This window comes from Pseudophryne corroboree, chromosome 11, assembly GCF_028390025.1.
Source record: "Pseudophryne corroboree isolate aPseCor3 chromosome 11, aPseCor3.hap2, whole genome shotgun sequence".
NCBI classification, from domain to species: domain Eukaryota; kingdom Metazoa; phylum Chordata; class Amphibia; order Anura; family Myobatrachidae; genus Pseudophryne; species Pseudophryne corroboree.
The window spans coordinates 159,951,603-159,976,631 of NC_086454.1; the positions used below are offsets into that span (position 1 = coordinate 159,951,603).

At 47.6% G+C, this 25,029-nt stretch overlaps 1 protein-coding gene across 1 annotated transcript in view; it reads right to left on the reverse strand.

Annotated features, from left to right (window-relative positions):
- Window positions 1–549: 549 nt before the first annotated feature.
- UBXN1 (UBX domain protein 1) overlaps window positions 550–25,029 on the reverse strand; it is a 110,453-nt gene continuing 85,973 nt past the window's right edge. Inside the window, exons 9-10 of the mRNA XM_063945042.1 lie at window positions 9,938–10,121; window positions 550–779 (exon numbers count right to left, since the gene is read on the reverse strand). Coding sequence (XP_063801112.1) covers window positions 739–779; window positions 9,938–10,121 — 225 coding nt within the window. The 3' untranslated portion in view covers window positions 550–738. The remainder of the gene's footprint in view (window positions 780–9,937; window positions 10,122–25,029) is intronic.

The window sequence follows — 25,029 nt, forward strand, 5'->3', positions numbered from 1 at the left end:
AGCTGCTGTGTAACTACACATCCCTGCATATGCTGCTACAGTTTTAGCATGTCTTAACAGCAAAACTGTCAGGGCATGCTGGTATGTGTAGTTCCACAGCAGCTGAAGTGTCACAGGATACCTACCCATGATCTATAGCACAGGTTCTCAAACTCGGTCCTCGGGAGCCCACACAGTGCATGTTTTGCAGGTCTCCTCACAGAATCACAAGTGAAATAATTAGCTCCACCTGTGGACCTTTTAAAATGTGTCAGTGAGTAATTAATACACCTGTGCACCTGCTGGGTTACCTGCAAAACATGCACTGTGTGGGGTCCTGAGGACAGAGTTTGAGAACCTATGATCTATAGCAAAAGCTCAATGTGGATGGGAATGTCACTTTATAAATGGCATGTGACAGTTGATGCATCCTGATGGTAAAAGTTGTATGTGATACGTATGAGATAAACTGGTGTAGAGTATTGTCAGTTGTTGTCTGCTTTGTATGATAATGTAAGCAATACTATAAACGCGGTGTGAAGCATTTCTAAATAAGGATGGTGCTGAAGATCTCACACAACTGATTTATTATTCCCTTGCGACACATATGCTAGTATATCACAGTTTGGGTAGTGGGGGGGAACAGTCTGTGTGATCCTCATAAGAAGATGGCTCTGGGATTTTCCTCCGTGTTGGTCTTGGGTCCTTGGGTGCCCTCTGTTTTTGGTTGGGTTACATAATTAAGATCTGGGTGCAGTTTTATTTTCTGGCAACCATTATGACCGCGGAAGGCACCAGACCTGCAGAAAGGACAAGTAGTGAGAGACTGGAGTAACAGAAAACAGCTTGTATTTGTAGCCTTTGCCTACTGTATATTCCTGTCATAGAAATTGAAAGGGGGTCAATTCATTTAAGACATGATTTGGGGGGATTTGCTAATAAATGGATTTTCAAAGCAAAACCGCCATCTTTAAACCTGATACTGCACAAAAATCGCTATCACAATTCTTTTTAATTAAAAATAAATACAAAATGCCAGATGCAGTAACTAGCAGTTACACAATCCATACTTACAATGGCCAAAAGAAACGTGATATTGACAGGCAAGATAGCTGACACAGCAGCTACATTGCCTGTAATTCTGTAAAAATAAAATAATATATATACACAATACTGTGCAAAAGTTTTAGGTAGGAGTGGAAAAAATGCTGTAAAGTAAGAATGCTTTCAAAAATAGAAGTGTTAATAGTTTATTTTTATCAATTAACAAAATGAAAAGTAAATGAACAGAAGAGAAACTGAAATCAAATCAATGGGGCAGATGTATTAATCTGGAGAAGGCATAAGGAAGTGATAAACCAGTGATATGGGCAAGGTGATAAACGCACCAGCCAATCACCTCCATTATGTAAATTAACAGTTAGAAGCTGATTGACTGGTGCGTTTATCACCTTGCACATATCACTGGTTTATCACTTTCTTATGCCGTCTCCAGGCATAATACATCTGCCCCAATATTTGGTGTGACCACCCATTGCCTAAAACAGTATAAATTCTTCTAGGTACACTTGCACAAAATCAGACATTTTGTAGGATTATGGGGGTAATTCTGAACCGATCGCATGCTGCAGTTTTTCACAGCGTAGCGATCGGGTCAGAAATGCGCATGCGCCGGCGCATGGCCGCCCGTCGCTGCGCTACGATCACCTCTGCCTGATTGACAGGTAGAGGCGGTCGATGGGCGGGAGGGGGTGAAACGGCGGCGTTTGGCCGCCGTTTCGTGGGCGCGGTCCGGCCACCGCAGGCGTGGCCGGACCGTGCGGGGAGTGGCCCGCAGCAGCTGCGTGACATCACACGCAGCCACTGCGGGCCGGGGAGCGAAGAGTAGCTCCCGGCCAGCACGCTAAAGCTGCGCTGGCTGGGAGCTACTCATGAAGTGCAAAGGCATCGCCACTGTGCGATGCCTTTGCACTTCTGCAGGGGGTAGGCGGCACTAACATGCGGGGCGGACTAGCATGTCTGAGTTCATGATCGTAGCTGTGCTAAATTTAGCACAGCTACGATCAACCCCGAATGACCCCCTATAGGTGGTCATTCCGAGTTGATCGCTAGCTGCATTTGTTCGCAGCGCAGCGATCAGCCTAAAAAACGGCAGTTCTGCGCATGCGTAATGCGGCGCAATGCGCACGTGCGTCGTACGGGCACAACAAACGATGTAGTTTTGCACAGGGTCTAGCAAAGCATTTCAGACGCACTGGTGGCCACAGAGTGATTGACATGAAGTGGGTGTTTCTGGGTGTCAACTGACCGTTTTCAGGGAGTGTTCGAAAAAACGCAGGCGTGCCAGGAAAAACGCAGGCGTGGCTGGGCGAACGCTGGGCGGGTTTGTGACCCCAAAACAGGAACTGAATAGTCTGAAGTGATCGCAAGCGCTGAGTAGGTTTTGAACTACTTTGAAACTGCACAAAAATTTTTTGGAGCCGCTCTGCGATCCTTTCGTTTGCACTTCTGCTAAGCTAAAATACACTACCAGTGGGCGGCGGCATAGTGTTTGCACGGCTGCTAAAAGCTGCTAGCGAGCGATCAACTCGGAATGACCCCCATAGTCAGGTGTATGATTAACCAATCATACCAAACAGGTGATAATGATCATAATTTTCATATGTAGGTTGAAATACAGCCGTTAACTAAAACAGAAACAGCTGTGTTGGAGGCTTAAAACTGGGTAACAGCCAAACTTTACTACAAAGGTGAGGTTGTGGAAGAGTTTTATGTCACAGGTCATACACCATGGTAAGACTGAGCACAATAACAAGACACAAGGTAGTTATTCTGCATCAGCAAGGTCTCTCCCAGGCAAAGATTTTAAAGCAGACTGGGGTTTCAAGATGTGCTGTTCAAGCTCTTTTGAAGAAACACAAAGAATCGGACAACGTTGAGGACCGTAGACGCAGTGGTCGGCCAAGGAAACTTAGTGCATCAGCTGACAGACATATCATGCTTATTTACAATCGAAATTGGTAGATGCCCAGCAGTGCCATCAGCTCAGAGGGACCCAGGTACACCCATCTACTGTTTGGAGAAGTCTGGCCAGTAGTGGTCTTCATGGAAGAACTGCGTCCAAAATGTGGAAACAAGGCCAAGCGACTCAACTATGCAAAAAATAAGATTTTACTTACCGATAAATCTATTTCTCGTAGTCCGTAGTGGATGCTGGGGACTCCGTCAGGACCATGGGGATTAGCGGCTCCGCAGGAGACAGGGCACAAAACTAAAGCTTTAGGATCAGGTGGTGTGTACTGGCTCCTCCCCCTATGACCCTCCTCCAAGCCTCAGTTAGGATACTGTGCCCGGACGAGCGTACACAATAAGGAAGGATATTGAATCCCGGGTAAGACTACGAGAAATAGATTTATCGGTAAGTAAAATCTTATTTTCTCTAACGTCCTAAGTGGATGCTGGGGACTCCGTCAGGACCATGGGGATTATACCAAAGCTCCCAAACGGGCGGGAGAGTGCGGATGACTCTGCAGCACCGAATGAGAGAACTCCAGGTCCTCTTTAGCCAGGGTATCAAATTTGTAGAATTTTACAAACGTGTTCTCCCCCGACCATGTAGCTGCTCGGCAGAGTTGTAATGCCGAGACCCCTCGGGCAGCCGCCCAGGATGAGCCCACCTTCCTTGTGGAATGGGCCTTGACAGATTTAGGCTGTGGCAGGCCTGCCACAGGATGTGCAAGTTGAATTGTGCTACAAATCCAACGAGCAATCGTCTGCTTAGAAGCAGGAGCACCCAGCTTGTTGGGTGCATACAGTATAAACAGCGAGTCAGATTTTCTGACTCCAGCCGTCCTTGAAATGTATATTTTCAATGCCCTGACAACGTCCAGCAACTTGGAATCTTCCAAATCGCTAGTAGCCGCAGGCACCACAATAGGCCGGTTCAGGTGAAACGCTGACACCACCTTAGGCAGAAACTGAGGACGCGTCCGCAGTTCTGCCCTGTCCGAATGGAAAATCAGATATGGGCTCTTATACGATAAAGCCGCCAATTCTGATACTCTCCTGGCTGAAGCCAGGGCCAGTAGCATGGTTACTTTCCATGTAAGATATTTCAAATCCACCGATTTGAGTGGCTCAAACCAATGGGATTTGAGAAAATCCAAAACTACATTCAGGTCCCACGGAGCCACTGGGGGCACAACCGGGGGCTGTATATGTAGTATTCCTTTTACAAAAGTCTGGACTTCAGGAACTGAAGCCAATTCTTTCTGGAAGAAAATCGACAGGGCCGAAATTTGAACCTTAATGGACCCCAATTTGAGGCCCATAGACAATCCTGTTTGCAGGAAATGTAGGAATCGACCCAGTTGAAATTCTTCCGTGGGGGCCTTCCTGGCCTCACACCACGCAACATATTTTCTCCAAATGCGGTGATAATGTTGTGCAGTCACCTCCTTCCTGGCTTTAACCAGTGTAGGAATGACCTCTTCTGGAATGCCTTTTTCCTTTAGAATTCAGCGTTCAACCGCCATGCCGTCAAACGCAGCCGCGGTAAGTCTTGGAATAGACACGGTCCCTGCTGAATCAGGTCCCGTCTTAGAGGTAGAGGCCACGGATTTTCCGTGAGCATCTCCTGAAGTTCCGGGTACCAAGTTCTTCTTGGCCAATCCGGAGCCACGAGTATCGTTCTTACTCCCCTTTGCCGTATAATTCTCAGTACTTTGGGTATGAGAGGCAGAGGAGGAAACACATACACTGACTGGTACACCCACGGTGTTACCAGAGCGTCCACAGCTATTGCCTGAGGGTCTCTTGACCTGGCGCAATACCTGTCCAGTTTTTTGTTGAGGCGAGACGCCATCATATCCACCTTTGGTTTTTCCCAACAGTTCACAATCATGTGGAAGACTTCTGGATGAAGTCCCCACTCTCCCGGGTGTAGATCGTGTCTGCTGAGGAAGTCTGCTTCCCAGTTGTCTACTCCCGGAATGAACACTGCTGACAGTGCTATCACATGATCTTCCGCCCAGCGAAGAATCCTTGCAGCTTCTGCCATTGCTCTCCTGCTTCTTGTGCCGCCCTGTCTGTTTACGTGGGCGACTGCCGTGATGTTGTCCGACTGGATCAACACCGGCTGACCCTGAAGCAGGGGTTTTGCCAGGCTTAGAGCATTGTAAATTGCTCTTAGCTCCAGTATATTTATATGAAGAGACATCTCCAGGCTTGACCATACTCCCTGGAAGTTTCTTCCCTGTGTGACCGCTCCCCAGCCTCTCAGACTGGCATCCGTGGTCACCAGGACCCAGTCCTGTATGCCGAATCTGCGGCCCTCTAACAGATGAGCACTCTGCAACCACCACAGAAGAGACACCCTTGTCCGTGGTGATAAGGTTATCCGCTGATGCATATGCAGATGCGATCCGGACCATTTGTCCAGCAGATCCCACTGAAAAGTTCGTGCGTGGAATCTGCCGAATGGAATTGCTTCGAAAGAAGCCACCATCTTTCCCAGGACTCTTGTGCATTGATGCACAGACACTTTTCCTGGTTTTAGGAGGTTCCTGACAAGTTCGGATAACTCCTTGGCTTTCTCCTCCGGAAGAAACACCTTTTTCTGAACCGTGTCCAGAATCATTCCCAGGAACAGCAGACGTGTTGTCGGGGTCAACTGAGATTTTGGAAAATTCAGAATCCACCCGTGTTGTTGCAGCACTACTTGGGTTAGTGCTACTCCGTCCTCCAGCTGTTCTCTGGACCTTGCCCTTATCAGGAGATCGTCCAAGTAAGGGATAATTAATACGCCTCTTCTTCGCAGAAGAATCATCATTTCGGCCATTACCTTGGTAAAGACCCGAGGTGCCGTGGACAATCCAAACGGCAGCGTCTGAAACTGATAATGACAGTTTTGCACCACGAACCTGAGGTACCCTTGATGTGAAGGGCAAATTGGGACATGCAGGTAAGCATCCTTTATGTCCAGGGACACCATAAAGTCCCCTTCTTCCAGATTCGCTATCACTGCTCTGAGTGATTCCATCTTGAACTTGAATTTTTGTATGTACAGGTTCAAAGATTTCAGATTTAGAATAGGTCTTACCGAGCCGTCCGGCTTCGGTACCACAAATAGCGTGGAGTAATACCCCTTTCCCTGTTGTAGGAGGGGTACCTTGACTATCACCTGCTGAGAAAACAGCTTGTGAATGGCTTCCAATACCGTCGCCCTGTCTGAGGGAGACGTTGGCAAAGCAGACTTTAGGAACCGGCGAGGGGGAGACTTCTCGAATTCCAACCTGTAACCCTGAGATACTACCTGCAGGATCCAAGGGTCCACCTGTGAGCAAGCCCACTGTGCGCTGAAATTCCTGAGTCGACCCCCTACCGCTCCTGAGTCCGCTTGTACAGCCCCAGCGTCATGCTGAGGGCTTTGCAGAACCCTGGGAGGGCTTCTGTTCCTGGGCAGAGGCTGCTTGCTGCCCTCTCTTACCCCTTCCTCTGCCCCGGGGCAGATATGACTGTCCTTTTGCCCTCTTGTTCTTATAGGACCGAAAGGACTGTGGCTGAAAAGACGGTGTCTTTTTCTGTTGGGAGGGGGTCTGAGGTAAAAAGGTGGATTTTCCGGCAGTTGCCGTGGCCACCAGATCCGATAGACCTACGCCAAATAATTCTTCCCCTTTATACGGCAATACTTCCATATGTCGTTTGGAATCCGCATCACCTGACCACTGTCGCGTCCATAAACTTCTTCTGGCAGATATGGACATCGCACTTACTCTCGATGCCAGAGTGCAAATATCCCTCTGAGCATCTCGCATATAAAGAAAAGCATCCTTTAATTGCTCTATAGTCAATAAAATACTGTCCCTATCCAGGGTATCAATATTTTCAGTCAGGGAATCCGACCAGACCACCCCAGCACTGCACATCCAGGCTGAGGCGATGGCTGGTCGCAGTATAACACCAGTATGTGTGTATATACTCTTTAGGGTAGTTTCCAGCCTCCTATCAGCTGGATCCTTGAGGGCGGCCGTATCAGGAGACGGTAACGCCACTTGTTTTGATAAGCGTGTGAGCGCCTTATCCACCCTAGGGGGTGTTTCCCAGCGCGCCCTAACCTCTGGCGGGAAAGGGTATAATGCCAATAACTTTTTTGAAATTAGCACTTTTCTATCTGGGTTAACCCACGCTTCATCACATACATCATTCAATTCCTCTGATTCAGGAAAAACTACAGGTAGTTTTTTCACCCCCCACATAATACCCCTTTTTGTGGTACTTGCAGTATCAAGAGATATGCAAAGCCTCCTTCATTGCCGTGATCATATAACGTGTGGCTCTACTTGAAAATACGTTTGTTTCTTCACCGTCGACACTAGATTCAGTGTCTGTGTCGACCGACTGAGGTAAAGGGCGTTTTACAGCCCCTGACGGTGTCTGAGACGCCTGGGCAGGTACCAACTGGTTTTCCGGCCGTCTCATGTCGTCAACTGATTTTTGTAATGTGCTGACATTATCACGTAATTCCATAAACAAAACCATCCATTCCGGTGTCGACTCCCTGGGGGGTGACATCACCATTACCGGCAATTGCTCTGCCTCCACACCAACATCGTCCTCATACATGTCGACACACACGTACCGACACACAGCAGACACACAGGGAATGCTCTTATCGAAGACAGGACCCCACTAGCCCTTTGGGGAGACAGAGGGAGAGTTTGCCAGCACACACCCAAGCGCTATAATATATATGGGAACAACCTTATATAAGTGTTGTATCCTTATAGCAGCTTAAATATATAAAATATCGCCATAAAAAGTGCCCCCCCTCTCTGTTTTACCCTGTTTCTGTAGTGCAGTGCAGGAGAGAGTCCTGGGAGCCTTCCTCACAGCGGAGCTGAGCAGGAAAATGGCGCTGTGTGCTGAGGAGAATAAGCCCCGCCCCCTATTCCGGCGGGCTTTTCTCCCGTAGTTTGTAATATCTGGCAGGGGTTAAATACATCCATATAGCCTCAAGGGCTATATGTGATTTATTTTTTAGCCATAAAAGGTATTTACATTGCTGCCCAGGGCGCCCCCAGCAGCGACCCTGCACCCTCCGTGACCGTTGGTGAGAAGTGTGTGACAAACAATGGCGCACAGCTGCAGTGCTGTGCGCTACCTTCAAGAAGACTGAAGAGCCTTCTGCCGCCGGTTTCTGGACCTTCAATCTTCAGCATCTGCAAGGGGGGTCGGCGGCGCGGCTCCGGGACGAACCTCAGGGTGAGACCTGTGTTCCGACTCCCTCTGGAGCTAATGGTGTCCAGTAGCCTAAGAAGCCAATCCATCCTGCACGCAGGTGAGTTGAACTTCTCTCCCCTAAGTCCCTCGATGCAGTGAGCCTGTTGCCAGCAGGACTCACTGAAAATAATAAACCTAAAAACTTTTTCTAAGCAGCTCCTTAAGAGAGCCACCTAGATTGCACCCTGCTCGGACGGGCACAAAAACCTAACTGAGGCTTGGAGGAGGGTCATAGGGGGAGGAGCCAGTGCACACCACCTGATCCTAAAGCTTTAGTTTTGTGCCCTGTCTCCTGCGGAGCCGCTAATCCCCATGGTCCTGACGGAGTCCCCAGCATCCACTTAGGATGTTAGAGAAAAACCTAGGAACTGGGGTGCAGAAAAATGGCAGCACATGCTCCGGACTAATGAGTCAAATTTTTGAATATCCGGCTGTAACATAAGGCAGTTTGTACACCGAAGGGCGGGAGAGCGGTACAGTGAAGCATGGTGGAGGTTGCTTGCAAGTTTGAGGCTACATTTATATTTTAATTATTTTCAGCATAAAGAAGAACAAGGAATCCTGGAAGTGATGATCTGGCCCCCACAGAGCCCTGATCTCAACATCATCAAGTCTGTCTGGGATTACATGAAGAGACAGAAGGATTTAAGCAAGCCTACATCCACAGAAGATTGGTGGTTAGTTCTCAAAGATGTTTGGAACAACCTCCCTACGGCGTTCCTTCAAAAACTGTGTATAGGTGTACCTAGAAGAACTGATGCTGTTTTGAAGGCATGGGGTGGTCACACCAAACACTGATTTGATTTAGATTTCTCTTCTGTTCATTCACTTTGCATTTTGTTACTTGATAAAAATAAACTATTAACACTTCTATTTTTGAAATCATTCTTACTTTGCAGCATTTTTTCCACACGTTCCTAAACACACACACACACACACACACACACACACACACACACACACACACACACACATACATAAATATGTTACCAGCCCGTCAAAATTACGTCTGTGTGCACCTGATTGGAGCAACAATTGAACTGCTCCGTCAGGTGCCATCTATTGGCGCCCAAAACACCTGAATTCCCCCCATAGAGGTGAGGAGCAGAGTTAGCCTTTTATTAAATATGAGAAAAAAAAGTTTTTCTTAAATAAAAGAGGCTGTATTTAAAAACAAACAAACAAACAAAAAAAAAAAAAAAAACCTGGCACACACTACCCAGGCGCACCAGAAAAGTAGCGTTGGTCTGTGTATACCTAGATGTGGGCCCATTTATTAAAGATGGGAGGCAATTTCCCATAAACCACCAGTGTTTGGACTTAAACTGCACACATGTGTTTTAGAGCTTTGTGATTGGTGCACGTTGACAGTGATTTAGGTTTTAACCCTCAAAACTGCTGGAAAATAAATCCAATGGTTTGGAGGGCAAGATCTCTGGCAATGTGCTCAGATTAGAAATAGACTAGGAAACAAGCTACTCCAAAGGCAGAAATCTGGTTAATAAAGACAAAAACCAAAGCTAATAACCAGAAAGAAAAATATATCATTAGACATCATTTTAAAGAAATAAACTGTAGATTAAGTACATAAAGGAACATACCTGCCATAGGAGGGTAAAGCCCATTTGGAATAATGAACTTTCATTAAACACTGGGGATTATTGTAACAGACACTCACCAAGTTCTTGCAGTGGCTTCTCCATGTCTTCTTCTGTGAAAACACGTCGAGGGAAGGTGGTCAGGAGGTTAAAGGGTCCTTCAGGACCTCCAGGCCAATTAAGTTCCACATACAAGCGGACAGCAGCCAGCTGCTCTCGGGCACGAAATGTTTGAGCTAGTGATGTACCATCCAGTAAGCGCACCTGAAATTATATAAGAACATAATTTATACATCTTATGTTTTCCCCAGTACATCCAAGTGTAAGGTTAGTCCATTTTTCTCACATGTTGGGTACAGGGTATATCACCAAAACACTTTACAGAAAAGGGTGCCAGGCCAAAAATTGTAATAAAGTCCAAAAAGAGATGGCATTCTAGTTGGATGGAATAATAATAATTAGAAAAGTTTAATCATGCAATATGAATAAACATTTCTGTTTATCTCACCCTACTTGAGGGCCATCTGTTTTTGGACTATACAATAAAAGAGGTGGGGGTAAAAATGAATAAGGTTTTCCACCCGTAATTACTCGCAATTTGCACACTGCAACCTCGTGCTTAACTGAATGTCCCCTTACAGATGCTCTCACTAAATTTCGTTATACCAAGCAGCAACTTAAATATAAACGGGTAGAAAGCAGACCTTACATTTCTTTAAAAACACTATTAGATTAGATTAGAAGATGAGTAGAAATACATTTTGAATACTATTTAAACTAGAACCTTAAAATATAAATGTTGTATCCGCTCTCAGCCAGTTCCATCTTTAGGGCTATTCAATTAGTGCAGTGATTTTCAACCTTTTTTAACTCGTGGCACACCGAACAATATTTTTAAATTGCCAAGGCACACCATCAGTCCCCCACGGGGAAAAAAACAAAGACGTTGGCCCCCCACAGTAACACAAAAAGCCTCACACACACACACACACACACACACACACACACACACACACACACACACATTGGCCTCCACAGAAAAAAACGATTACATTATTCCCCATCGAAAAAACAAACACATTGCACCCTACATAAACCATTTTGCTCCCCACATAAATTACATTGCTCCCTACATACAATATATTCCTCCCCAAATAAGTTACAGTGCCCCACACATAAGTTACATTGGTTCCCCATACTTTTCCCCCCACAAATATTAGCCCCTACCGTCATCTGTCCTCCTCCTGGTCTGTCCCTCAATGGCGGGGGTTGCATACAGTGCTGTGAGCACTGAGCAGCAGGCGGACAGCTGTGGGTGCCTGCATGCGGGCGGCAGGTGCGGATGCGGGAGGGTGGCGGGCAGGAGGCAGGGCAGGTGTGGATGCGGGAGCGTGGCGGGCAGGAGGGAGGGTAGGTGTGGATGCGGGCGGGCTGCCTGGCTTGTGGAATGACCGATGATGCGGCGGGCGTGACCTATGTCGTCACCGCTGCATCTCCATGGCATAGGTCACGGCCCATGCGCGCTTGAGTCTGTACCTCCCAGAGGATCCCAATGCTGCTGCTGCCTGGGCTCACAGTTTGTTTTGAAGGTACGGCAGCGGTTCTAGCTCCGCGGCACACCTTACAACCAGTCACGGCACACTAGTGTGCCGCGGCACACTGGTTGAAAATGCCTGAATTAGTGCCTTTTTTTCGACCAGTTGTACTTTTTCCCATTTTTAGTTTGAATTTACATTCAACCTATTCAATGCCCGTGGCGTTTTTTTTATACGCTTTTGGTCGAAAAATACGGCACTGGCGAAAAGCCCGTGCATCCACGAATTCGCCGTCGATACACACGCTTTGGAGAATTTGCAGGCATTTTCGCCATTTTTGGCGCAATTTTCGCCCATGCCGATTCGACACAAAAAAAAAAGTGAAATGGCATGGGCGAAAATACCCGCAATTGAATACCGTGTCGAATTAGTGCAGTTTTTTCGAAGAGCCGAAAAAAATAGGATTTTGGTACTTACCAGGTAAATCCTTTTCTTTGAATTCATAGGGGGCACTGGAGTACTCTTGGGTTATGGACTGGGCGTAGCCGGAAATGGCACATATTTAAATATTTAAATTAGTAACTGGCCATCCCCTCCATAATCCCATAGAGCCTTCAGTATTTTTACTGGGCCGAACAGGAGTGATAGAGAGGATGAACCATAGAGAATTACATATAACATTATATGAACCTATAACATTATAATATAATGGTCAACCCTAAAGTTGACACATAACGGAACTGATAACAATCAGTTGATACCATAACATCGAATGCATTGGTGATAAAGTGTTACCATAAGATCCACAGACCTTACCACATAACAGGTAAACTGCTCTGGGTGGGCGTCCAGTGCCCCCTATGGATTCAAAGAAAAGGATTTACCTGGTAAGTACCAAAATCCTATTTTCTTTTTCATCCACTAGGGGTCACTGGAGTACTCTTGGGACGTACCAAAGTTTCCCCCTTGGGCGGGAGAGCAGTTTGGCACCTGTAACACTAGACGGCCAAAGCTAAATGCTGATGCCGCAAACGTAGCCAACCTGTAAAAGCGCACCAACATGCGCACTGATGGTCATGCACTGATGACCATGTAGCAGCTCGTCTACGCTGTTTCGTAGAAACTCCACGATCTGCTGCTCCTGACGTTCCCAAAGAACGTATGGAATGGTCTGACACTGATGTAGGCGGTTGAAGCCCGCTTATGACGTTCACTAGAACGTTTGGAATGGTCTGACCCTGATGTAGGCGTTGTAGCCTATTATGAAGCTAAGCCTGACGTATGACATAAGGACTGCTTGGTAGCTTGTAAAGCCATCTTCACTACATTATAGAGAACAATGGGGTAAATTTACTAAGATTCGTAATTTCCGTAAAAAGGTCAAAGTTCAATCACGAATGACATCGACAGTGTAAAACTGCAACTTTTTGAATTGATTACGATGGATTTACTAAGCTGTCGTATTCGGGTTTTTCTTTTCTTCCGATGTCGATGTCATTCGTTTTTTTTTTACCTATTTTTACGGCAGTGATTAGCAAAACACTGCCGTTTTTTTTTTACAATCAATCTCGGCCGGATCTGTGTGATCCGTGCTGGGGTTCTTATTTTTTTTTTTTTTAATTAAACAATGTAAAATCCCAAAAAAAAAATGCGTGGGGTCCCCCCTCCTAAGCATAACCAGCCTCGGGCTCTTTGAGCCGATCCTGGTTGCAGAAATATGGGGAAAAAATTGACAGGGGTTCCCCCATATTTAAGCAACCAGCATCGGGCTCTGCGCCTGGTCCTGGTTCCAAAAATACGGGGGACAAAAAGAGTAGGGGTCCCCCGTATTTTTAAAACCAGCACCGGGCTCCACTAGCTGGACAGATAATGCCACAGCCGGGGGTCACTTTTATACAGTGCCCTGCGGCCGTGGCATCAAAAATCCAACTAGTCACCCCTGGCCGGGGTACCCTGGGGGAGTGGGGACCCCTTCAATCAAGGGGTCCCCCCCCCCAGCCACCCAAGGGCCAGGGGTGAAGCCCGAGGCTGTCCCCCCCCCATCCAATGGGCTGCGGATGGGGAGGCTGATAGCCATTTGTGATAATGAAAAGATATTGTTTTTAGTAGCAGTACTACAAGTCCCAGCAAGCCTCCCCCGCATGCTGGTACTTGGAGAACCACAAGTACCAGCATGCGGCGGAAAAACGGGCCCGCTGGTACCTGTAGTACTACCACTAAAAAAATACCCAAAAAAACACAAGACACACACACCGTGAAAGTATAATTTTATTACATACATACACACATACATACATACTTACCTTATGTTCTCACGCAGGTCGGTCCTCTTCTCCAGTAGAATCCAAGGGCTACCTGTTGAAGAAATTCTACTCACCAGATCCATGGGTCCAGGCTCCTCGGCAAATCCAGGGTTAATCCACGTACTTGAATAAATAAAAAAAAACGGTGTCCCGACCACGAACTGAAAGGGGACCCATGTTTGCACATGGGTCACCTTCCCACGAATGCCAGAAACCCACTTTGACTTCTGTCTAAGTGGGTTTCTTCAGCCAATCAGGGAGCGCCACGTTGTAGCACTCTCCTGATCAGCTGTGTGCTCTTGTCCTCACTGACAGGCAGCACGCGGCAGTGTTACAATGTAGCGCCTATGCGCTACATTGTAACCAATGATGGGAACTTTCTGCCCTGCGGTTGACCTAAAGTGACGTCACCGCTGAGCAGAAAGTTCCCAGCATTGGTTACAATGGAGCGCATAGGCGCTACATTGTAACACTGCCGCGTGCTGCCTGTCAGTGAGGACAGCAGCACACAGCTGATCAGGAGAGTGCTACAACGTGGCACTCCCTGATTGGCTGAAGAAACCCACTTAGACAGAAGTCAAAGTGGGTTTCTGGCATTCGTGGGAAGGTGACCCATGTGCAAACATGGGTCCCCTTTCAGTTCGTGGTCGGGACACCGTTTTTTTTTATTTATTCAAGTACGTGGATTAACCCTGGATTTGCCGAGGAGCCTGGACCCATGGATCTGGTGAGTAGAATTTCTTCAACAGGTAGCCCTTGGATTCTACTGGAGAAGAGGACCGACCTGCGTGAGAACATAAGGTAAGTATGTATGTATGTGTGTATGTATGTAATAAAATTATACTTTCACGGTGTGTGTGTCTTGTGTTTTTTTGGGTATTTTTTTAGTGGTAGTACTACAGGTACCAGCGGGCCCGTTTTTCCGCCGCATGCTGGTACTTGTGGTTCTCCAAGTACCAGCATGCGGGGGAGGCTTGCAGGGACTTGTAGTACTGCTACTAAAAACAATATCTTTTCATTATCACAAATGGCTATCAGCCTCCCCATCCGCAGCCCATTGGATGGGGGGGGACAGCCTCGGGCTTCACCCCTGGCCCTTGGGTGGCTGGGGGGGGGACCCCTTGATTGAAGGGGTCCCCACTCCCCCAGGGTACCCCGGCCAGGGGTGACTAGTTGGATTTTTGATGCCACGGCCGCAGGGCACTGTATAAAAGTGACCCCCGGCTGTGGCATTATCTGTCCAGCTAGTGGAGCCCGGTGCTGGTTTTAAAAATACGGGGGACCCCTACTCTTTTTGTCCCCCGTATTTTTGGGACCAGGACCAGGCGCAGAGCCCGATGCTGGTTGCTTAAATATGGGGGAACCCCTGTCATTTTTTTCCCCATATTTCTGCAACCAGGATCGGCTCAAAGAGCCCGAGGCTGGTTATGCTTAGGAGGGGGGACCCCACGCAATTTTTTTGGCAAAAATAAGCACTTTCCCACCCCTTCCCACTGATATACATGCACGGATCTCATGGATCCCTGCATGCATCTCAAATCACGGAAAAAAAAAGCAGGTCTGTTTTTTTTAGGACTTTTTTACGAGTTGTAATTTTTCACGGCAGTGTTTTGTGTTTTTTTGCTTTGCACTTCTTAGTAAATGACCGAGATTCATATCTAAACAGGCGTAATTTGACCGATGGTGTATTCATTCGTAATTTTTTACCTGAACTAGCAAAAAATTACGAATGCCCTCATCACTGCCGTGATTAGTGTTTAGTAAATGACCGAGATTAACCGAGATGACACTTTGAAGAAAAAACGGCATCTCGGTCAAAATCGGGAGCTTAGTAAATATACCCCAATGTGTCTGTTCTACGTACAATTGTTTGGGTTACATAAACGCGTAGTGCGCGTACCACATTCAAAGTAACTTAAGTTCTCGAACATATTGATAACCGAGGAACTACATTAATTAGTTGATGCGTGACATTATACGATCTTTGACTGGAACACGGAATTTGTGCGAAGTTCCGCCCTATGACCATAAAACACCAGATTTGGGGCCTTGACATGCAAGCCACCCTATGTTAAAACACGCCTTGCTGAGAGGCTAAGGCTAAGAGAAAAGTGTTTACCAATTGATAAACGTAACATCCACTTGTTGTAAGAATTCAACAAATGAAGACTGTAAATAAAAAACCTAAAACCAGATCACGTCCCCTGGCGCTGTAGGTGGTAAAACCAGATCACGTCCCATGGCGCTGTAGGTGGTATAAATGGAGGTTGTCTGAGGACACCGTGCAGGAAAAGGTGTACAATCGGCAAAGGAGCCAAACACCGTTGTAGGTAAATTGACATGCAGAGACCTGCACCTTGAGTGTAGAATATAATCCTTCACCAAACCCAGTCTGTAAAAATATTAAAAGACGGGATAACTTGAAAATGATGTTGGATACTTCTGAGCGTCACACCAACCTATAGAGGCACGCTAAACCTTGTGATAATGAGCTGCCGTACTGGCTTCCCAGCCCCTAACATGGTTTGTATACCAGATTCTGGAATGCCATCCGTTCTTGAGAGCGCTTTGAACAGCCACCCCGTCAAACGCTGCCGCGCTAAATCGGGGTAAAAGAACTGACCCTAGTGGGACAGGTCCGGACGTGGCGAGAGCGGTGAAGGATCGGCTGCGAGTAGTTCGCGGAGATCCAAGAATCATGGCCTCCGAGGCCAATGTGACGCCACTAGTATGACTGTCATGGAGTCTTGTATGATCCATTTTAGTACCCGAGGAAGCAGCGTAACAGTTGTAACAGATTCACAACGCGGTACAACCACGCGATCGTGAGAGCATCAGAGCATCTACAGCTGCTGCCTTCGGAGCCCTTGTACTGGACACCTAATGGGATGGACACATACTTGGATGTTTTTTTTTTTGTTTTTTTTTTTTAATTTGTTTTTGCGAGATGCCACTAGATACCCCTGTGGGTAACTCCACCGCTGGACCAACATCTGGAACACTTAAGAATTCAATGCTCAGTGTCCTGGAATAAGCTGCCTTCCAGCTGTTCACTCCCAGAATGAACATGGAGCAACTTGCCGCATGGTCATACGACTTCGATTCCGTCCTTGATCGGTGATGTATGCGATCGCCGTTGTGTTGTCTGACCGCACTTGGACAGTCTGAGAAAGGAGCATGTGGCCCGCTTGCCGCAGCGCGTTTGACCGAAATCTCCGTGATTTGTGAAGTTAATCATTTGGGACCCCAGGTCCCCAACCTCTGAGACTCGCGTTCATATTTAGAATTATCCAATACCAGACGCCGAACATTGTCCCTGCGGTAAAATTATGTACTTGGAGCCACTAGAGTAGTGAAACTCTGGCCCTTAGAGACAACCGTACTATTTGATGTAGGAGCGTGCAAGAACTTCCAGGTGAAAATGACCCGAGTGACTCCTTGCGAAGTAGAGTGCGTCGAAAGACGTCACTCTCCTTACCAATAGGCAAAAGGCCAAACGGATCAAGACTGTCCGTGGCTTGCGTACGTGATGACGAACAATTTGTGTGGTATGTTCAGGCAGGTAAATCCGTGCAATCACGGAATTATCCCTATGCATGAGTCCGTTGTTACGGAATGAGGCTTGATATCTCTAGGTTAACAATCTAACCGTGCTGAACGACACCCTTGTACGTTAGTAAGGGCCGTTGCATGACGAAGTTTTGAGACGGAGCTTTAATGAGCAGATCTGCAAAACACTGAACTGTTATCACTTCCAGGGATGAGCTATCACGATAGCCATTACTTGTGACAACCCTAGGCGCCATACGAAGCCAAAACGGTAGCGCTTGAAAGCGAGAATGGTTTTTACTGCCAACTTAAGTAGGCCTGATGCGTCTAAGTACCTATTCTTGTTGAAATCCAGAATCACTGTGATTTTCAACCTGTAGTCACCAACTGCAGGTATTCATGAATGTGTAGTATAAGCGACGCCCTGATTGACCTGAAGGGTCAGTATCGGACTGACAGATTCAGCCAGCTTTGGAACTACCCCAACCTGGAATAATGTTGTTGACTGCAGTCAAAGTGCTCAATCTACTAGAGCTTGTATGGCGGTGTGCAGAACCGCATCTTATGACCCAGGCAGACCCGTCTTGCAAATTGCAATGGTGGAAAACAAGCAACCTTTGTCTGGTAAACTGCGAACCCAAAAATTGCGGATCCCCCAACTGTGGATGCCCACAACTGACGATCGGCGATGGCCTGGAAACTCATTCTAGCCCTGGCTTTTCAGTGGCTTAGCTGTAAACGCCACTGAACCCTGGTTAAAGATGCGTGGAAGTAGGTGGCAGCACTTTAACCGTATATTGACGACAATCAGACAGGTAGAGGTTATCGAAAACCACGTTCACTACCACCTGACCCGCCTGTGGCTGTTTCTGTTGCACGGGCCCGAAAGGACCGAGATGTAACGACTATATCCTGAATCTATTTATTCAGGAATTTGTCCAAGACCGGACGAAACATGTGGGCAGCGTAAGGTAATGTTTTTATTCTCGTTTAGAAACGGACACCGTCCTGTTAAGCACGTAGCGAAAAAGCACGTTGTGCCGCACTAGTGAAACTGAAAAGCGAGAACTAAACTGGCTGACGTCCACAGAAACTGTACCTAGATAATATATTGAGCAGATTCACAAGTGTGATCAGCGAGAAGCGTAAGGTGTGCTTCTTGTAGGGCAAACGTGAACTGTATTGCCATGCAACCACTGCCCTGTTAAGCCGAAACCGGGCCCAAACCAGGTTAAACAACAGCCCTACTGCTGTATACTGTAGGACACACTGCGACGGGTATTGAAACCGTCAAATTATAAAACAATAATAACAATTGTTCACAGTCAGTATATACGCCAGCCTCCCCCAACGAGGAACGGCAATAGTGCGTATGTGCAGTCTTATTTGTCCGACGGACTCTGCAGCGAAGCTGCTATGTCTTAGACTTACTCCTTATGTACACGGACAAGCAAGTACAGAAGGATAGACTAGTACCGTGACTTAGTACCACGTAAATAAAGTGTGTATAAATCTACATTACAGCACACGTGTTCATCTTGTGCTTGTACAAAACCAAGAAAATAAAATTCCTAACAACACCCCGGCTCCTCTAGAGGCCGAGTGTTGTAGGGCAGCAACTTCCTGGGAAGAAGCAGGAAGTAATGTTAAAATGGTGTCCGGCCATGTGCTTGCTTATTGCAAGATTGCTGATATACATTAATACATGCATATGTATATACACAGACACACCTATCTGTATACCATCAGTCTGTAAACACACAAACACATATACACACATACATACACATATATATAAATATACATATATATATATATATATATATATACACATACAACAGTTATATTGTATATGTAACAGAGACTTCTGATATTGGCCACAGGCTGAAAATCCTGATGATTTTGCTGCCTAAACGCAGCTTAGTTATTGGGGCCTCCCTGCGGGTTTCCTCCACCCCTTCTCTCTCCTGCAGAAGAGTATTATATGCAAGTTCAGCCTTTATTCTGGCTGCCGACTTCCCCCACACTGCTCCCCCCCCCGTTGTTCAGCAGACGGGAGACGGGGAGTGCAAGTTTCACCGCAGCCGCGTGAAGGACAGTACCTCGGAGATTGGTGAGCGGCTGCCAGAGAGGGCCGCGGCAGCAGCTGTCCGCGGTCAGGTCGGCCGCTCAGCCCACGAGAGCCGTACCGGGGTAGGGAGGAGGACGGATCCGGAGAGACAGGGAGCGGCGAGCGTTCCGGCGGTAGTGGCGGGAGCTGCTCGCTAGCTACCCCTGCAAGCGGCCAGCGGCGCCGGGTGACCCAGGAAGCGTCGAGCGGCCTGCGCAGTGCCGGGGTTCGCTCGCTGGCTCCATCTGCAAGTCCAGTGGAGCATTATAGTGGCAGCAAGGGTTAACTAGTGGCAGGCAGCAGTGGCACGATTACAGTTAATATAAACACATACAGTCCCCCCATAATGGGCGGCAGCGTGAGCTGACCGCCCGCATAGACAGAAAAAGTAAGTAAGTGAGCGGCGGCAGTGAGAGCTGCCTACCGCTCAGTACCTGCACCACCTGCGGAGGCCATGACGGGACTTTTCTGTAAGCGCCGTCCTGCGTCCTTGTGCAGCCCGTGGCTGCAATCAGCTGCGCTGATTTTAGTCAATGGCGGGGCCCTTTGTATGAGCACCGGCAGACCATCTGCTGCTAATGCAGCACCAATGATCCCTAACCCGAACTTCTCTGATAAGTTGGGAAGGGAAGGGATCAGGTAGAAAAACCAAAAATAATCTTGCTTGAAATAATCTTGCTTGAAGAATCGCAGGACATTCAGTCCTCAGTACCTTCCGCTAGAGGCACAGAAAAATACTGAAGGCTCTATGGGATTATGGAGGGGATGGCCAGTTACTAATTTAAATATTTAAATATGTGCCATTTCCGGCTACGCCCAGTCCATAACCCAAGAGTACTCCAGTGACCCCTAGTGGATGAAAAAGAAACAACACTTAATTTAATACCCCCCTTTGGCTCAGTCAACCACGTGAGCTAGTTTGGGTACAGTGGGATCCCAACAGATCGCAGTAATTATGGTTACCCTAACCCTATCCTCCCCCTAGTGTCTAACCTTAAGCCCAAGCTCAGTACTTACCTTCAGGATACTGACCGTCAGGATCCTGCTGTCAGGATCCTGATAGCATTCCCGTAAGCTTACTATCACACTATAAGGGTTTTTGGAAAAGGAGCTGCAGGACTCTCATGGCTGCAGCTGCAGATAGTAAAGCGATTTGCTGCTATTATACCACAGCATGTACTCCATAAGTCAGTCTGAAACACAGTTTCAGTTGGTTTTTTTGTGTTTCACCTTTTGATCTTTCAGATTGTGTAAGAATTTTCTCAAATCACATCTTTTTTCAGTTTCAAATGTGAAAAGGAGCCAAGATTGGGGCTTGAATTTGTTGAACAGTCGCAGGATGCGGGCATACCAGGATGCGGCCAATGGCCCTCATTCCGAGTTGTTCGCTCGCTAGCTGCTTTTAGCAGCATTGCAGACGCTAGGCCGCCGCCCTCTGGGAGTGTATCTTAGCTTAGCAGAATAGCGAACGAAAGATTAGCAGAACTGCTACTAAATATTTTCTTGCAAGTTCTGAGTAGCTCCAGACCTACTCACAGATTGCGATCAGCTCAGTCCGTTTAGTTCCTGGTTTGACGTCACAAACACGCCCTGCGTTCGGCCAGCCACTCCCCCGTTTCTCCAGACACTCCCGCGTTTTTCCCTGACACGCCGGCGTATTTTTAGCACACTCCCGGAAAACGCTCAGTTACCACCCAGAAACGCCCCTTTCCTGTCAATCATTCACCAATCAGCAGTGCGTCTGAAAAGCGCCGCACGAACACCAGCAAATCTACTAAGTTGTGTGTAAAATAACTTAGCGCATGCGCTCTGCGTACCATGTGCATTTAGCAACAAATCGCAGCATAACAACAATCGGCAACGAGCGAATAACTCGGAATAACCCCCAAAGTACCGTATGGGCAAGGTGCAGGCATGCATTCAAGGTGTGCAACTATAATGGCGCTGAAAAGTCTGAAACACAACCAAATTGCAAGAGTTTGAGTTGTGTGTTCTAGGACCCAGGCATAATTGTAAAGTTAATAATGCAACATTTCCCAACCTTGGTCCTCAAGGCACACTAATATTAATATCACTAAAACCTATCAGTAATTTATATAGCGCACAATTATTCCCCAACACTTTACAGAGAATATTTGGCCATTCACATCAATCCCTGTCCCAGTTGAGCCTACAATCTATATTCCCTACCACATGTACACGCACACACATTCACGCTAAGATTAATTGGAAGCCAATTAGCCTACCAGTATGTTTTTGGATTGTGGGAGGAAGCCGGAGCACCCGGAGGACACCCACGCAAGCACAGGGAGAATTTACAAACTCCACACAGTTAGGGCATGGTGCAGAGGTTCTCAAATGCGCTCCTCAAGGCGCCCCAACGGTCCAGATTTTAGGCATATCCATGGTTCAGCACAGATGGTTAAATCAAATTGACTAAGGTGCTAGTTAAGTCACCTGAAGCCAAGCATGGATAAACTTAAAAACTATATAGTTGGGGTGCCTTGAGGACTGCGTTTGACAACCTGGGGCATGGTGGGAATCGAACCTATGACCTCAGTACTGTGAGACAGTAAAGCTATTACACAATATATCCATACTTGAGCACATATGGTTAAATTAAAACAACTGAGGTAATAAAAGGAGAGTTCTGGTAGACTTACCATGGTTAACTCTCTTTCTGCGAGGTACACTGGGTTCCACAGGGAATACATCGGGGTGTAGAGCAGAATCTTGGATCCAGAGGCACCATCAGGCAAAGCTTTGACTGTCCCAGGATGCATTGGGGGCCTCCTCTATAACCCCGCCTCCAGGCACTGAGAGCTCAGTTTCGTTAACCAGTCCAATGCAGGAGCAGATAAAAGAGAAGGCAGATGTTAGTCACATAAAAACCACAATATCACGACAGGAGAGGGTACCAGCGGCCAATGTCATACAATCCAAAGAAGCTAAGTGCGTCAGGGTGGGCGCCCTGTGGAACCCAGTGTACCTCGCAGAAAGAGTTAACCATGGTAAGTCTACCATAACTCTCCTTTTCTGCAGCGGGGCACACTGTGTTCCACAGGGAATACATCAGGGATGTCCTAAAGCAGTTACACAAGGGAGGGGACGCGCCTTAGCGAGTAAGAGAACCCGGCGTCCAAAGGAAACATCCTGGGAGGCAGAAGTATCAAAGGCATAGAACCTAATGAACATGTTCACTGAGGACCATGTAGCCGCCTTTCACAATTGTTCTGGGGACGCGCCTCGGTAGCCCGCCCAAGAAGGTCCAACAGACCGAGTAGAATGAGCTTTAACTGCAGCAGGAGCTGGAAGTCCAGTCTGTGCATACGCTTGTGCAATCACCATTCTAATCCATCTGGCCAAGGTTTGCTTATTCGCAGGCCAACCACGTTTGTGAAAACAAAACAAAAAGGGAATCTGACCTTCTGATGGAGGCAGTCCTCTCCACATAGATACGGAGAGCCCTAACCACATCCAAAGAACGTTCTTTGGGAGACAAATCTGAAGAGACAAAGGCCGGAACCACAATCTCTTGGGTAAGGTGAAAAGATGACACCATCATAGGCAAATAACCTGGGCGAGTTCGCAGAACTGCCCGGTCCTGGTGGAATATGAGAAAGGGTGGACGACAGGACAAAGCGCCTAAGTCCAACACACGTTTTGCAGAGGCAATAGCCAGCAAGAACAGAACCTTGGCTGTGAGCCATTTAAGGTCCACCGATTCAAGATGTTCGAATGGAGACTCTTGCAGAGCATTCAGCACAACAGACAAATTCCATTAAGCCACAAAAGGGGCATAGGGAGGCTGAATCCGAACATCAGGTATAGAGGCAATTTTTGTCTGAAACCAAACCGACAAGGCAGCTATATGAACCTTGAACCAAGCCTCTTTGCAGACAAACCAGTATTCTGGAAGTTCTGAATCTATGGACATCGTAAATCTTCTCAGCACACCAAGTGAAGTAAGAATTCCAACCTCTATAATAAATCCGGGCAGATGCCGGTTTTCGGGCTTTCAACTTTGTTTGAACAACCGCCTCTGAAAATCCTTTGGCTCTCAGGAGTGATGCTACAAGAGCCACGCCGTCAAAGCCAGTCTGGCCAGGTCTGGGTAGAGACAAGGGCCCCGTACAAGAGGTTTGGGCGTTGAGGAAGTAGGAGGGGATGCTCCATCAATAGACCCTGCAGATCTGAGAAGCAATGCCATCTGGGCCACACTGGAGCGACTAGAAGCCTCCTTCCTGTTTGAACCTCTGCAGAACCCTGGGCAGGAGTGACACTGGAAGGAGCACGTAAGGCAGCCGAAAGTTCCATGGAATGGCCAGTGCGTCCATGAACGCTGCTTGGGGATCCCTTGTCCTTGATCCGAAGACCGGGACCTTGTGATTGTGTCGAGACGCCATTAGGTCTACGTCCGGTAGACCCCACCTGTCCACTAGGAGTTGAAAGACTTCTGAATGAAGACTCCACTCTCTGGCGGGTACGTCCTGGTGACTGAGGTAAGTCCTCTTCCCAGTTCAGGACACCCGGAATGAACACTGCCGATATACTTGGCAGATGGCGTTCTGCCCAACAAAGGATTTAGGACACTCCCTTCAAAGCCATGCGGCTTTGAGTGCCGCCTTGATGGTACATGTATGCCACTGTTGTGGCGATGTCTGACCGTACCTGAACCGGTCTGTTCCGTACTAGAGGCAGGGCAATTGATAATGCATTGAACACCGCCCTCAGCTCTAATATGTTTATTGGGAGGAGTGATTCTTCCTTGGTCCACCGACCCTGAAAAGAACACTGCTCCCCATCCCCTCAGATTGGCATCCGTCGTCAGGAGGACCCAGTCGGGGATACAGAAGGGACGGCCCCTGCTCAATTGCTGGTCCTGGAGCCACCAGGTCAGCAACAAACAAACCTCCAGAGTCAACAAAATCCTTTGGGATTTGATCCAATGAGGCAGGCCGTCCCACTTGGCAAGAATTAATCGTTGCAGAGGGCGGGAATGAAATTGAGTGTACTCCACCATGTCGAACGTCGACACCATCAAGCCAAGCACTTGCATCGCCGAGTGAATCGACACTCTGGGGTGATGGATGAAGTGTCTTATCCTGTCCTGGATTTTCAGGACCTTGTCTGGAGACAGGAACAGGCTCTGACTGTGTTTGTCCAGGAACGCCCCTAGGTGCACCATGCTCTGAGCTGGGACCAGCGAGGATTTCTTCCAACTGATCAGCCATCCGTGGGCTTGTAAGCAACTCACCGTCAATTGTAGATGACCGAGGAGGCCATCGTGGGAACTCGCCAAAATCAGCAGGTCATCCAAGTACGGCAGGATTCTGATTCCCTGGCGACGGAGGTGCGCCGTCATCACGGCCATAACCTGAAGATCCGAGGAGCTGTGCCAGTCCGAACGGCAGAGCCTAGAATTGGTAGTGACTGTCGCCAATAGCAAATCGCAGGAACTGTTGATGCGATATGGCAATAGGAATATGCAGATAAGCATGCTGTATATCAAGGGATACCATGTAATCTCCAGGTTCCATCGCTAGCACAATAGAGCGCAATGTTTCCATACGAAACTTGGCGACCCTCACAAATTTGTTCAGTGACTTGAGGTTGAGAATAGGCCGAAAAGACCCACTGGGTTTCTGCACAAGAAACAGGGTCAAATAATAGCC